The sequence below is a fragment of the Hippocampus comes genome, unplaced genomic scaffold (genome assembly GCF_001891065.2).
Source record: "Hippocampus comes isolate QL1 unplaced genomic scaffold, H_comes_QL1_v1.1 scaffold20, whole genome shotgun sequence".
NCBI classification, from domain to species: domain Eukaryota; kingdom Metazoa; phylum Chordata; class Actinopteri; order Syngnathiformes; family Syngnathidae; genus Hippocampus; species Hippocampus comes.
In genome coordinates this window covers 487501-500763 of record NW_017805462.1, presented here as the reverse complement: position 1 = coordinate 500763, position 13263 = coordinate 487501, and the positions used below count along the sequence as shown (strand labels likewise).

Below are 13263 nucleotides of genomic sequence, written 5' to 3'. Positions count from 1 at the left end.
TTTTTACGGCTCGCCGGGGGGGGGCGCTGGAGGGTGGCAGCTGTGCCGCCCCTGCCAGTGCAATGGCAACATTGACGTCAGCGTGGCGGGAAGTTGCGATCGAACCAGCGGCGAATGCCTCAAGTGTGTCAACAACACAATGGGCCGCTTCTGTGAAATATGCTTGCCAAACTTTTATCGCCGCAACCTGAACGACGCCTGCAGACGTAAGTTACTTGAACCAAGCGGACATGCTGGTTTTTTGTTGATAATAATGCGACGATTGCGTGTGTTTGGGCGGTGCAGCGTGTGACTGCGATCTTCGGGGCTCCGATTCGGCACAGTGCGATGACAACGGTCAATGTCGCTGTAGACCAGGCTTTGAGGGTCCGACGTGTCAGACATCGCGCGAGTGTCCCGCCTGTTTTAATGGAGCCAAAGCCAAGGTGAGAGATCATCTTGGATCGTTCACACCCCACAAGCCACTCCGAGCCGTTTCAGCCATCCTTTTTCTTCATGTGCGATTTCCAGATGGAGGAATTAGCTTTCAAACTTCAGCAGTTGCAAATACAGAACTCTCAGATTGGTGGCGGGCTCAATACCGGCAACAACGGCAACGTGGAGGCTGTGCTGAATGCGGCCAAGGAGCTGACGGACAAACTGGAGCTTGACGTAGAGCAGCTGGCCGGTGCGACGTCATCACTTATTTTGCATGTGTCGGACATTTGGACTTCCTGTGACATCATGCGCCATCTAAATCCCGCCTGTGATGTCCTACAGACCAGGAAAAGGGGCTGCAGGACAGTCTGAAGTCCATCAACCGTACTCGTCTGGCCGAGGAACAGGATGTCCAGAACATGGCCGATGCCACCGGTGACATCAAACGACGGCAACAAACTTACATGACCAAAGCGGATCTGCTTCAGGCTTTAATGGAGGCCATGAAACGTAAACTGGACGAGGCCAAGACAGGTCTCCGAACAGCTGTAAGACCTCACGCCACATTGTCACATTTGGACTGGTATACAAGGTCACTCAACTGATGTGTTAGGGGACTGGATTGTCATTAGGTGACTTGTTTGGGGAATTAGGTGACTGGATCCAGGCATCAAATGACTAGATTCGCATGTTAAGGGACTGGGTTAGGGTTCTGGGTGACTGGCTAAAAGTGTCGGGTGACTGGATTCAGCCATGTTGTGGCAATTCTGACAATGAAGGGACAAGGACTTTGATGTTAAGCCACTCTTACATATTTTTGTTATTCCTGTCAGGAATTTCCAGCGGGAGATGCGCCTCTGGGTCCAAACCTTTTCTCCTCATTGGCGCAGGCTGCAACAGGCTTGGCTGATAAGTGTGTGCAACAGCTACTCATCAACACAATTTTGGTAAACTTGTTTGGGTGTTTAAGTGTGGATCTGTCATCAGACATCAGACAAAGGCGGTGGCAGTGGAGAGGAGCGCCAACGAGGCTCTGGGCGACTCCGAGAAAAGTCTGGAGCTGATGCGGAACCTTGTCACCAAAGGGAAAAGTGTCAACGATTTGATTGGAGGAGTAAAAACTTTGTATGTTGTCCTTTCATTCCACCAAGTGTTCATTTGGGAGCAGCGTCTCGCTCTAGTTTTGATTGCGTGCGCATTCTCCTCAGGTACGACGGGATGGGGGCGCGGGTCAAAGGTTTGGAAAACCAGGCGATCCGCGTGGGTGACGAGGCCAAGGTGGAGAGTAACAAGGCCTACGGCATGCTGGAAAACATTAACAGGATGGCCAGAGACATCCCACCCGCCCTGACGGTTAGTCAGTCAGGCTGTTTTTGTCCTGATTTTGTTCCTTCCCTACCAAGAACATCAAATGCCTGACTATCTTCTGCCTTCCAAGATCGTCCTCAAACTTTTTTTTTTTTGAGCTTTGAGCTCAAGATCTTTGAGTCATGCTTTGTCTGGTCCCTCACCTTTGCCAAGGGGGACCAAAATACACAGTATTTTGTTTTTATTTTGTGTAGTGGTTAATCTTTGCATGTATTATTATTAGAAACTAGTTTCAGGTGTGCCGCCATCTGCAAAGATTAACCACCACTGTTTAAAATTTTCAGTAAAAGAGGGGAGGGTGTCCTGTGTCCTGTGTCCTGTGTCCTGATTTTATTTTGTAGTATCAGGTACCATATATTGTCAGGAGAAAAGTATCCATTCAACATTTATTAAGTAAACTGTACAACTCTGTCACATTAAGACAACTAGTGCCCAGATGAAACATTCTGGCTCCTCTGCATCCTAATACGTCTTCGACCTCCTCATTGCATTCAGGGGGAGACGGACGCCATGGCGGCCAAGCTGAACCTCCTGAAGAAGGCCGTCGATGGGAACGTGGCGGGCTTCACTGCATTGCGAGACGACATAGGGCGGGACACGGTCGCCGTCCGTGATCTGCTGGACCAAGGCAGGAATGCTATGCAGGTCAGGAAGCATTGTGGGGAATTCATGTCACGCTCTGATTGGTGACAACATCAGCCAACTGGCCAGGGTTTCCTGTCGTCAATTCCATCAGGATCATTTTCTATCAATCCTGTCCTGTCCCCACCCTGTTGTGGCGTAATTGCTATTCCATGTCTCTCTTCCTCATTGGGTGTAGCATTCCCTTTCTACAACTCCTGTCCTGCTTAATATTGACCTGTTCTGTTCCATCCCATTCTGTCCTGTCCTATTTACTACTCATTGCCTCCCTTCCCCACAGGGGGGTAGCTCAGCCTGGCACATAACCCTTTTTCTCTTCTATCCTATTTCTGTTCTGTCCCACCCTGTTCAGTCCTCTCATATCCATTTGGCTGCTTGTTTGTTTAGAACTGCCCAGCTACAAACCCTGTCTTCTTCTATCCTGTGCAATCCTATTTGGTACATGTTGTATCCTTTCCTCACAGAGTGTAGCACTTCCTGGATGCATCACTTATCCAGCCCTCTGTATGACTGCTGATTTTATGATGTAATCAATGAATGGCCCTGTGCCACAATTTACTGTTTTATTCTGGACATTGCCAGGAAGTAGACTGTGAGCGTGATGTCATGTGATCCTTGCAGGACATGGGTGTGCTGACAGGCAAAGTGGATGCTGCGTATGCCGACACCAAAGGGGCGGTGCAGCGCATCAACAGCAACACCAACAAGCTGGACACCGCCCTCAGTACTCTGAGAGGTAAACAGAAAGTCACACAAACACAGAAAATCCACCTATGTCCTGTCCGTCTTCATGGCTCACGGCATCCTGTCCATCCTCAGGCTTTGACCAGCAGATTGCGAACGGCCAAGCACAGGCTGACGCCGCCATTAAGCGACTTCCTGCCATCAATGCGACCATTCAGCGGGCTGCCAAGAACAACGTAGAGACACGGGGCCTGCTGGACGCCGTGTCCGCTGACTCCGATGGGGCCATGGCGTCCATCAATCGACTGGAGAGCCTGATCCCCAGTCTGGAGGTGCACCACCACCAACCTAACATAGCATAAAGTGATGGTGTTCATTGACTATCTAAGATTCAAGATTTCAACTCTCTTTCTTCTTTCTGCGGCTTACATTCTAAGAATGATCAACATAACTACCATTTTATAGGTGAAAGCAAAGAACATTCATATTTGGTCTGTCCAGGAAATTGCCTTAAATTCCGAACCAAAAAAATGTCAAGTGATCCGGCCGCCAAAGCTCATCTGAGAAATGACCAAACTCTGGGCTAACCCCCCCGCACGCAGAATTGTGCCGCACAGGATTTACACGGTCGTGAAAGGAGAGCCCCGAAACTTTGCATAAAGTGACGAAAAATGTTTTACTTGCCAGGGAGCCATCAGGTCCACACCGCCTCTTGGAAACGATGTCAGCAAATTTCACGATGCTACCAAACAACTGCGGGTGCTGGCCGGCGACGTCGGCGCAGAGGTCGCCGGCGAGCTTGACAATGCCAGAAACCTGGAAGCGGATGCCGTGCAGGTGAGGCGTCGACTGCCACTGGTCAAAAGGTGGTGACAGCAAAGTGACGCGTTTGAACCACAGGCTGGTGATGCTGCCGCCGGCGCCATGAGGCATGCCAAAGAGGCCAGAGATGCTGTAGGACGAATGCTCCGAGACATCGCCGCCGGTCTGGTTAACATCAGTAAGAAGCCCGAATCTCATTTGCTTCTCTCTCTCTTTCTCTCTCTAGAGATAGATAGATAGATAGATGTTGGAGACACTGGCCATTGCTTTACATTGGAATTGGCACTCTTTTGGCGCCCTCTGGAGGCCATGGAGCGCTTAGCAGCGGTCTGTTGTCTAATTGGGGGGCAAGCTTTTTTAATTATGTGCCAAAGGGCTCACGGTCCCCCGCAGGTGTGTCTGCCTAGTTTAAGAAGCGCTGCGACCTCTGACCTTCTTACCGGCCCACAGACCAACCGGGCACATTTGACCCGAGCCGCCTTCAGGAGCTGGAAAAATCGCTGGCGGCGACCCGGCAAAACGTGGAGACGAATCTGGAGCCTCAGCTGAGAGACGCAATTGCCCGCGAGGCGGCGCAGCGCCGCCGACTGGCCCTCTTAAACAGGGACATCGACACCATCTTGTGGGACATCGCCAACCTGGAGGACATCTTGGCGACCGTGCCCGAAGGATGCTTCAACAGCCCCCCCATCGAGAAGCCCTGAAATGTATCCACGTGACATTCCTTGGGGGAATCTCCTTCCCTTTTCACAGCCTACACAGGCCTGTCCTTGCCGTCGGGCGCGTGCTCTAAATTATGGCACACATTGCTGCTGTTATGATCTGATTTGCTGCCAGCCATTTTAGAGCATTTAGACTAATCTGTCAAGGCCCACATAATTTAGTCTTCTACAATTTTATTTAGAAACCTAACAAAAAAAAAAGACACTATTTAAAAGCTATTCAGCAGTAGAACATGGGTTGTTTTGTTTTCACACAAAACACAGCTTTCCAACCAAAACGCAGAGAAAAACAGCTTTTGTGAAAATAAACAACAGTGACCTAGATGCTCATATATTTTGGGCCGTGACCGACGCTGACTCCGAGCATCACTGGCTTTTTTTACATAGTCCAAGCCATTCACTCTGTGTTTTGTCTACTTTTCTCATCATCGCGACACATACATATCCATACTCCTTTGGCGTGTGAGGTGGCTCAGTTTGTCCGAGATGTGGCCATTTCGCTCCCTCATTGACGTGAGAAGTTGAGATTCATCTCCTAATCTTTATCTTCAACTCAAAGGCTGTGCTGATCTTAATTCCACTTCACGGCCATATCTATGGACGTGTGGGTCATTACAGTGGTTTACCAGCCAAAATTTTACAGACAAGCTGGGTGGGAGCCTCTTCCGTGCTAACCCGTTGAAAACTGGAAAATACATTCATCGGCTTCCAGTTGACAAATGGAAACGTGAGTTAATGATGTCATGAGTTCAAGAGTTAAAAATAGCGTCCGAATTTCAATGAAATGTTTGGGAACTGAACAAACGGCTCATGTTTTGAATTTCCTGAGGAGGTGGGTGCTTTTGGAGATGAGAGCCTTCCGCCCGACAGCCAAGACACGCACGCCCACAGTCTCTTGCCTTGTGTTTCCTATTTTTCTATTTATACAATAACGTGTCCATACCTCTTCTGCTGAAATGTGAGCCGATCGATTGTCACGTGATCAATACGATTGGTTTGACATTGAATAAAAGGCTGCAGACCAAGCGTTTGTTCTTGTGTTGAATTTTAATAAATCGATCGAAGTCATGCCACAAGCACAAGCAGAGTGTCAACATGCTGCACAGTCAACACCGACACTGACAAGCAGACATTCACGCAGGCTTTCACTTTGAAAAGCCATCCGTTCACTGAAGCTTTTACTTTGAAAAACTATCCATTCAGTACTACCATACTTTGAAAAAAGTGGATCTTTGTCAAAAAGCTTCAGAGTCCTAAATTCCTCTAAATTTACGCGGAATGTTTTAAAAGGGCCATATTGTGCACAATATAGAAGATCCAGCCCACTTGTTGCCATCGCAATGAAAGCAGGGCTCACCATTGGTTGAGCAGTATGTGAGGACGGGATGAGGGCAAAAACAAGTCAATTTTACAGTGGCAAGAAATACGCTATTTAAAATAAAATTGCTGTCAAAAAAGTGTTGCATTATTGGCCTATTTTGCTGAAGGCATGCCACAGAGCAGACCAGACCATTGAACTCTCTTGAATTGGGAAGGAAAAGCACAACATATCGCCTTTAAGGATCAACGTGAACGCTATATGAAGAGAAGCCCAGTTCAGGGTCTCCACTGACATCCAATAGGGGGAGCTGTTACTACCAATCGCTTCAACCGAGCAGCAAGCGATGGCGAACACGCTAATTGACTTCAAAATGGGTGTATGTGGGCACAAACTGTACAGTTCCTAATCAGCTGTGGGTTCATGCATCTGCTGACTGGATGAGAAACAAGAAGTGGCGCCAAAGTGAAGCCCCCCCCATCCCTGCCCCATGAAATACACACACACACACACACACACACACACACACACACACACACACACACACACGCACGCACACGTGCGTGTGCATCAGTCCCGCAGTTACAGTGAACCCCCACTTAGTTGCCATTTATCCCCCATGGACTCCGCTATGTTACACATTTGAAGCAAATTCATTTTACCGGTTTTTACAGTTAACAGGCAGGATCGAGTTTGGAGTTGTGTTAAGTGCAGTACCACATTGTGCCACAACATGTGAGGCAGCACTGAGCAACACCCAAAGACATGTGCCGTAATTACGAGCAAGACGAAGAGTCAAAGAGGGTCCCCTATAGCAGAGAAAATATATGTCAGTGAGTATTGTTGAATGCTGTTTGTATGTGTAGATGCTCTGTTTGCGTGAGTTAGGCCTAAAATTTCAAACTGAAGGTGAAACTTTTTCAACAAAAATATTTCAGTTGCCTCAACTGGCAACCTTTGTAGATTATGATGTCTGGCAATATGCCCGGACATACAGTGGCCAATGTTTTAAAGGTTTAGAGCTACCATAATGTCAATGATCATTTCCGTCAGCCTCTCTATCGCGTTTTCCATTTAATGTTAGCATTAAGCTAATGAACTTTGGTTCAACTTCATCATATGGTTTGGTTGAGCACGTAGGTATTTAAATACATAATGGTTAATTGTCTTTCTCTTATATTTGTCCATTTTTTTTTCAGTAAACCAACTGCCGTGGCAAATAAACAGCTTGAGGCAAGCACGCTGTGCCTCTCATTTGGAGAAGAGGCACAAAGAGATACTTGGAAAAAGTTGAAGTATGTATGCTGAATGTCAATGTGTTGAAAGGGCGAAAAAGTTGCTTTTTAGGCTCTGGTGTGATGCGAGTGGATGTGGAACGTCGAGGCGAGGGGCATGGGTGAGGGTTCACTGCACTGAATATGCGTTGTGAAAGCGAGCGGGAGACATGTTCGCGCAGCACTACGAGCGGCACCTATCCCGAAGCATTGATGTAGAGCTGCGTGTTGAGGATATAGTCGATGACCGGCTGACACAGATAGTCCACAACATGGCCGTCGCCGTGCTGCAGCGCCAGCCTGTGCACAAAAACAACAACACATCACTTCCTCCTCCTTCAAAATAAAAGCTAACTGTTCATACATCCGTCCGCGTAGGTGGCGACGATCTCACCTGCTCTTAGTGGAGCTGACCTTCGCCATGGGATGCTTGCCGTCATCCGTCACCACCACGATGTTGTCCTGAGAGCAGACGGCAAATCAAACAAAGTTGGTGTTTGGTCACAGCAGACTAACCTGGCACATCTGCACACGTTCCCCAAAGCGCAAGAAGAAGTGGGATGCTGCCAACCTGGTGCTTGCGCAGCACCGATGACTGCTTCATGATCCGTTCCGTGTCAGCGCCGTCACGAGGGACCACCACCATGCCGAAGTCACCCACGATCACCTCCATCTGCAAACACGCTGACTGCTGATTTGATTTGCTCCCGAGAACAAGAATCACAACTTCTGTTTCCGTGGCAACATTCCAGTGCTTGCGTGGCTGCTTTTTAAGACGTTTGAAAAAGTTTCTTCACTCACTTTTGCGGTGTTTTTATTTTACGTGCTTGTAGGTTAAATTGATGTTGCTCCAAATTTCGGTGAGGGGGGTTGTGTTAGTCATTTGTGAGATAATTTGTGTGTGTTTCAATGTCCAGTCAGCTGCTTGTGTTAAAGTCCCATTGCCGACTTGTTTTGAAGTCAAACTCATATTTGCGTGTGCTTGAAATGTGTGTCGAGTGGTTCCTCTGCCCAGAAGAAGTGCAACATGGGAATGACAGTTGGGGTGGGAAAGGTGTGGGGATAAGCGAGTGCCGGTTTGGGTGAAGAGGAGTCAGCAGCAGCTTGTTGGGGGGCAGGGGCAGGATGACGGGGGGCGCTTACATCACTGTCCTTCCACAGGCCAGGAATGCAGAAGGATTCCAAGAGGTCACTTCCACACAGGAGCAAGATGCGCAACTCTACACACCACAGCGGGCGAGTGGGCGGAGGAAGGAAGGAAGGAAGGAAGGAAGGAAGGTAGGTAGAAAGGAAAAAGACACACCTTCAGTAAAGCACACCTTTTACTGGATACACTGGAAAAAAAATGGTGGATACATTTTTTTCAGTTGATGTATAGTGAGTCGACTTAAAAAATGTATCTGGATACAGATTTTATTTTGTGCAACCACTTGACGAAATAAAATTGAGTAAATTCAACACACCATTTAAATCAGTGTAAACACACACACACACACACACACACATACACACACACACACACGCAAAGCTCACCGATCTCCTCGTATGTCATAGCAGGTCCTAAGTTGGCGTTTTCATCTGATGCCAGAAACATGAATGTCAGTGATATGCGGGCATGCAGGCGAATGAGTTAGGCTCGCGTGTCGCCACTCACCAATGAAGGTAAAGCGTTCCATGTGAGGACGCACACAGCAAACTTTGGCCAAACTCTCATTCAGCTTTCCCCAAAGTTTCACTGCGAGCCACAAATTCCTCGTCATCCTCATCTTCATCGTCATGTTCGCGGGGACGGCCAAAAACTTACCGGAAGTGGTCTTGTGATTCAAGTTGTTGTGGTTCTGGTAAATGGGCGGAGCCTGTGTCTGTGGCTGACCGATGACGGGAGTCGACGATGGTGTGTTGACGTTTGATAAAATGCAGCCCGTCACTCGCTATGGAGACAACGACATCATTTCAAACAAAAATTAACATCCGCCCATGCAAACATCAACCATCAACCATCACCATTTTCCACACAAATACTTCTTCACCGTGACCTAAACGCTCTTCAAAGCACTGAAAAACATCTGAAGTTACTGCCATACGAATACATCCAGTGAAATAAGCTAACAGTGAGCTTGACTTTCAGCCCGGCGACTGTTGATGATGAACCCAAAACAAGCGTGGTCGGACATGTTTATAAGGGCGCTGCAAAGGTTAAGAAGACAAGGGGGCAGATTGAATGTAAAAAAAAAAAAAAAAATTAAAAAAAAAAGAAGCGTCACCTTCATCAGGTCTCGGTGGTGCTCCAGGACACTGCAGGTGGTCTGCCATGTATCCTGGTAGCACTCCCAGGGGTCCACCCTGCGGCCACAGGAAAGACGTTAGAGCAGGCAGCGGCACTGGCTGGCTTCCTATCACACCACTCACCTGATCCAATCGGACGACTGCACGGCCAGCTGACACATGGTCAGACGATGCCTGCTGGACACCAGACCCTGACGGACACACAGACAGTGCGACATCATCGTGGAGCATGGGACATGTTTTCTGCAGGTGGCGCTCCGGTGTATGCTTCCTGGATTTTGTGTGCCAATTTCAACGTATTACTGACAGTCCCTGTTAACCCTTTCATGCACCAATAATGATAACCTGTAACCTGATAACATGACAATCTGTCCACTGTAGTAACCGCTGTCCCTGAAAAGGGTCAATATAATCCGCAAAAGTCTCCTAAATACTACAGACGATTCAACAGCCAGACGTCACGAGATGGTATCATTACGATATGAATCTCACGATTCGATTAACTTGACTCATTCCCGACACAGGTTTTGGATTTCAGGCTTCTGGCAGAATCCTGCCTCCCGGTCAACAACAACAGCGACAATTTAAGGCCAGGAGGCCAACTCACAGCTTTTCCATATGAGTCGTGCACTGGCGAAATGATCCCGCCGATCACGATGAAACGGCCACTTTTGTGCAGATAGTCCCTTGCCTTTTCTGTGCACACGCACACATACACACACACACACACACACACAATAAATAAAGTTGTATGCAGGAACAAACAAACTTGACATCAAGCTCGAGTGTGTTTTATCTACAGATGCATATGATGTTTCATAGACAAACATTTTGAAGAAATTATTTTTAACTGGTGGTTCGCGGGCAGGTAGTAAAAAAATTCAAGAGGGTCTTCGGTTTAGGACTGCATACAACATTGATTTTTATGTTTTTCATACAAATACCCTATCAAGAGTAATTAGAACCTTACTCCCATGAGAGCGTGTACATTTACAATGTGCAATATATTTTCAAAGGCATTTTTTTTTTTTAAGAATACATTTGAGTGGGTGGTGACTTAGTGTCAATAGTGAAATGGTGGGTGCCAGGGTGACAGCAGTGAAATGCAAGCAGGCATTTTGTCCTTTTGCAAGTGGCATGCATGAATGAACTTTACTGAGTATTACTTGTTTATATTCATTATTACTGTCTATCTGTTCTGTGTTTTGAGTTATTGTTCGGTTCCTTTTTCTTGGGCTGTTTATAGTGACGTGTACATCTCGTCTATTATTTCGAACGTTGACGTTCATGCCAGCCAACTCGTGAATTTTCTGTGTTGAAGTCGGAATAGATTGAAGCCTTTGAGAAATTCGTCAAGAATTTGGATGGCAAGAAAGCGGGGACATTTCAAACTAGGGATTACCTTAAGTATGATTTTCTTTTCAATGAATCAATGTGTTCATGATCTACTCGTTGTTATGTTCCTATTTTGAAGACGATGACGATGAGCTTGTTGTTTTGTGGGCTGCGTCACATCGCGGGTGGGGTTGAGGCTGCGTTGTTCTCAAGGCCTGCCTGCCTACCTTCACGGCAATAGCTCACTCACTCAACCCGACTCATTCGACGCGAGCAAACATTTTGAAGAAATTATTTTTAACTGGTGGTTCGCGGGCAGGTAGTAAAAAAATTCAAGAGGGTCTTCGGTTTAGGACTGCATACAACATTGATTTTTATGTTTTTCATACAAATACCCTATCAAGAGTAATTAGAACCTTACTCCCATGAGAGCGTGTACATTTACAATGTGCAATATATTTTCAAAGGCATTTTTTTTTTTTTTAAGAATACATTTGAGTGGGTGGTGACTTAGTGTCAATCGTGAAATGGTGGGTGCCAGGGTGACAGCAGTGAAATGCAAGCAGGCATTTTGTCCTTTTGCAAGTGGCTTGGATGAATGAATGATGTGCACGTTACTTCGTATTACTTGTTTATGTTCATTCCTGTCTATATGTGTTTTGTGTTTTAAGTTATTTTTTTGGTTCCTTTCTCTTGGGCTGTTTATAGTGACGTGTACATCTCTATTATTTTGAACCTTGACGTTGGTGCGAGCCAACTCGTGAATTTTCCACGTCACTATGTTGAAGAGTTTAAAACCTTTGAGATATTGGTCTAAGTATTTAGATGGCAAGAAAGCGAGGACATTTCAAACTAGGGATTCATTTAAATATGATTTTAAAAAATGAATGAATGTGTTCATGATCTACTCGTTGTTATGTTCCTATTTTGAAGACGATGACGATGAGCTTGTTGTTTTGTGGGCTGCGTCACATCGCGGGTGGGGTTGAGGCTGCGTTGTTCTCAAGGCCTGCCTGCCTACCTTCACGGCAATAGCTCACTCACTCAACCCGACTCATTCGACGCGAGCAAAGCTCAAGAACGCTCAGTTTCAGCACCGGACCGCTGGACAGCGACGAGCGCGGCCGACCAGAACAAAAAGCAAGGCGGTGGTGGGCGGTGTTTTTTTTTTCTTCTTCTTTCATTGTGACGTCGCAACGTGCCATTCCCACACAAGCTCTTACCGAACATATGGATGTGTCCATAGGTGATGGGATTGAAGCTGCCGCACGACAGCAGGATCACGTGAGTTTTGCTGGTTTCTGGCATGGCCGCTTCTTGTCGCGGTTCCGGTTCTGGTTCTAGTTTTGGGTTGTGTGGCGGCAGCAGACGCAGAACGAGAGGCGAGGTCGCCCAGTCTGCGGCAGGATGCTGGGTGGAAGTGGCGTCACTGTTTTCACAGGCACGCTGGTCACGTGATCAGGGGAGAGCGAGCGTGAAAGGGGTCAAAAAGTTGTTGTCCCTCTTCACTTAATTAATTTCAGTGTATTTGTGGTCGAAATTACTCGTGAATGCTGATTTGTGAAATGCGGAACACTATTGAATGATATGAATCGGAATTTGTGTAATTTGAGGTGATGCTTAGTTGAAAATACCGCACAGCACATTTTATTCACTTAGAAATTGTAAGTAAAATTTATCAGGAGAAGTTAAGTGTATAAGATATAGTCTCATCGTGTAGCTTTCACAGCACACTAGGACACACACACAAATTAGCCGTTATGACACGAAATAATAATGCAATCACATAGGAACACTCTTCCGGGGCAGCCAGGTCTGGGCCTGATTTATAACCCATTATCTCATGAGGTGGCGGCAGGGCGGGGGTCACCCAGGGAGACAGAGGTGCTGGGTTGTACTGCTGTTTCTACTCAACCATAGCTTTTGTACCCTCTATTTTTTGTATTAAATACTCAAAGACACCACCTGCAAATCTTGTAAGAACCAGGGAATTCCACCGTACCCTCTATTTTTTGTATTAAATACTCAAAGACAAGTTGATCAGATAAGAATATGATTTAGTGACAACACCACCTGCAAATCTTATAAGAACCAGGGAATTCCACTGAGGATACCAAGGGTGGCGCTACACTGGGACGAGGGGACACTACAGCTCCGTCAGAAATCCCTGTAAATAAGTTTAGAAATTATTTTCTGAGCCCCGCTTTGTATCGGTCAAGCCCCCGTTTATTCCCGGGGAGAGGAAAAAATCCTGGAGCCCTGCCTGGTGGATACTTTCCCTTGACGAGGCAGTATGGCACTCTCTTGGGGGCCTCTAAGAAATCCTAACACCTAACACCTAACAAGGAAACAATCCACGATTAAAAATGTGCCGAAATTCCCCACCGATCAGCTC

The 13263-nt window shown here is 46.9% G+C and overlaps 2 protein-coding genes across 2 annotated transcripts in view; one reads left to right on the top strand and one right to left on the bottom strand.

The window, feature by feature from the left end:
* Positions 1-5681, top strand: part of lamc2 (laminin, gamma 2) — an 11035-nt gene extending 5354 nt beyond the window's left edge. Inside the window, exons 9-21 of the mRNA XM_019874912.1 lie at positions 4-206; positions 286-425; positions 511-667; positions 760-965; positions 1251-1330; positions 1405-1542; positions 1626-1770; positions 2281-2430; positions 3049-3163; positions 3247-3443; positions 3799-3948; positions 4012-4111; positions 4384-5681. Of these exons, the coding sequence (XP_019730471.1) occupies positions 4-206; positions 286-425; positions 511-667; positions 760-965; positions 1251-1330; positions 1405-1542; positions 1626-1770; positions 2281-2430; positions 3049-3163; positions 3247-3443; positions 3799-3948; positions 4012-4111; positions 4384-4637 (2035 nt within the window). The 3' untranslated portion in view covers positions 4638-5681. The remainder of the gene's footprint in view (positions 1-3; positions 207-285; positions 426-510; positions 668-759; positions 966-1250; positions 1331-1404; positions 1543-1625; positions 1771-2280; positions 2431-3048; positions 3164-3246; positions 3444-3798; positions 3949-4011; positions 4112-4383) is intronic.
* An 828-nt stretch (positions 5682-6509) lies between these two features.
* Positions 6510-12297, bottom strand: nmnat2 (nicotinamide nucleotide adenylyltransferase 2). Its single transcript, XM_019874951.1, has 11 exons — positions 12092-12297; positions 10141-10229; positions 9657-9724; positions 9512-9590; positions 9052-9178; positions 8902-8982; positions 8781-8825; positions 8391-8467; positions 7819-7920; positions 7642-7709; positions 6510-7547 (listed from the first exon to the last, which is right to left on the bottom strand). Exons 1-11 carry the CDS (start codon positions 12174-12176, stop codon positions 7445-7447), a joined length of 924 nt encoding a protein of 307 aa, XP_019730510.1. The 5' UTR covers positions 12177-12297; the 3' UTR covers positions 6510-7444.
* Positions 12298-13263: the final 966 nt, after the last annotated feature.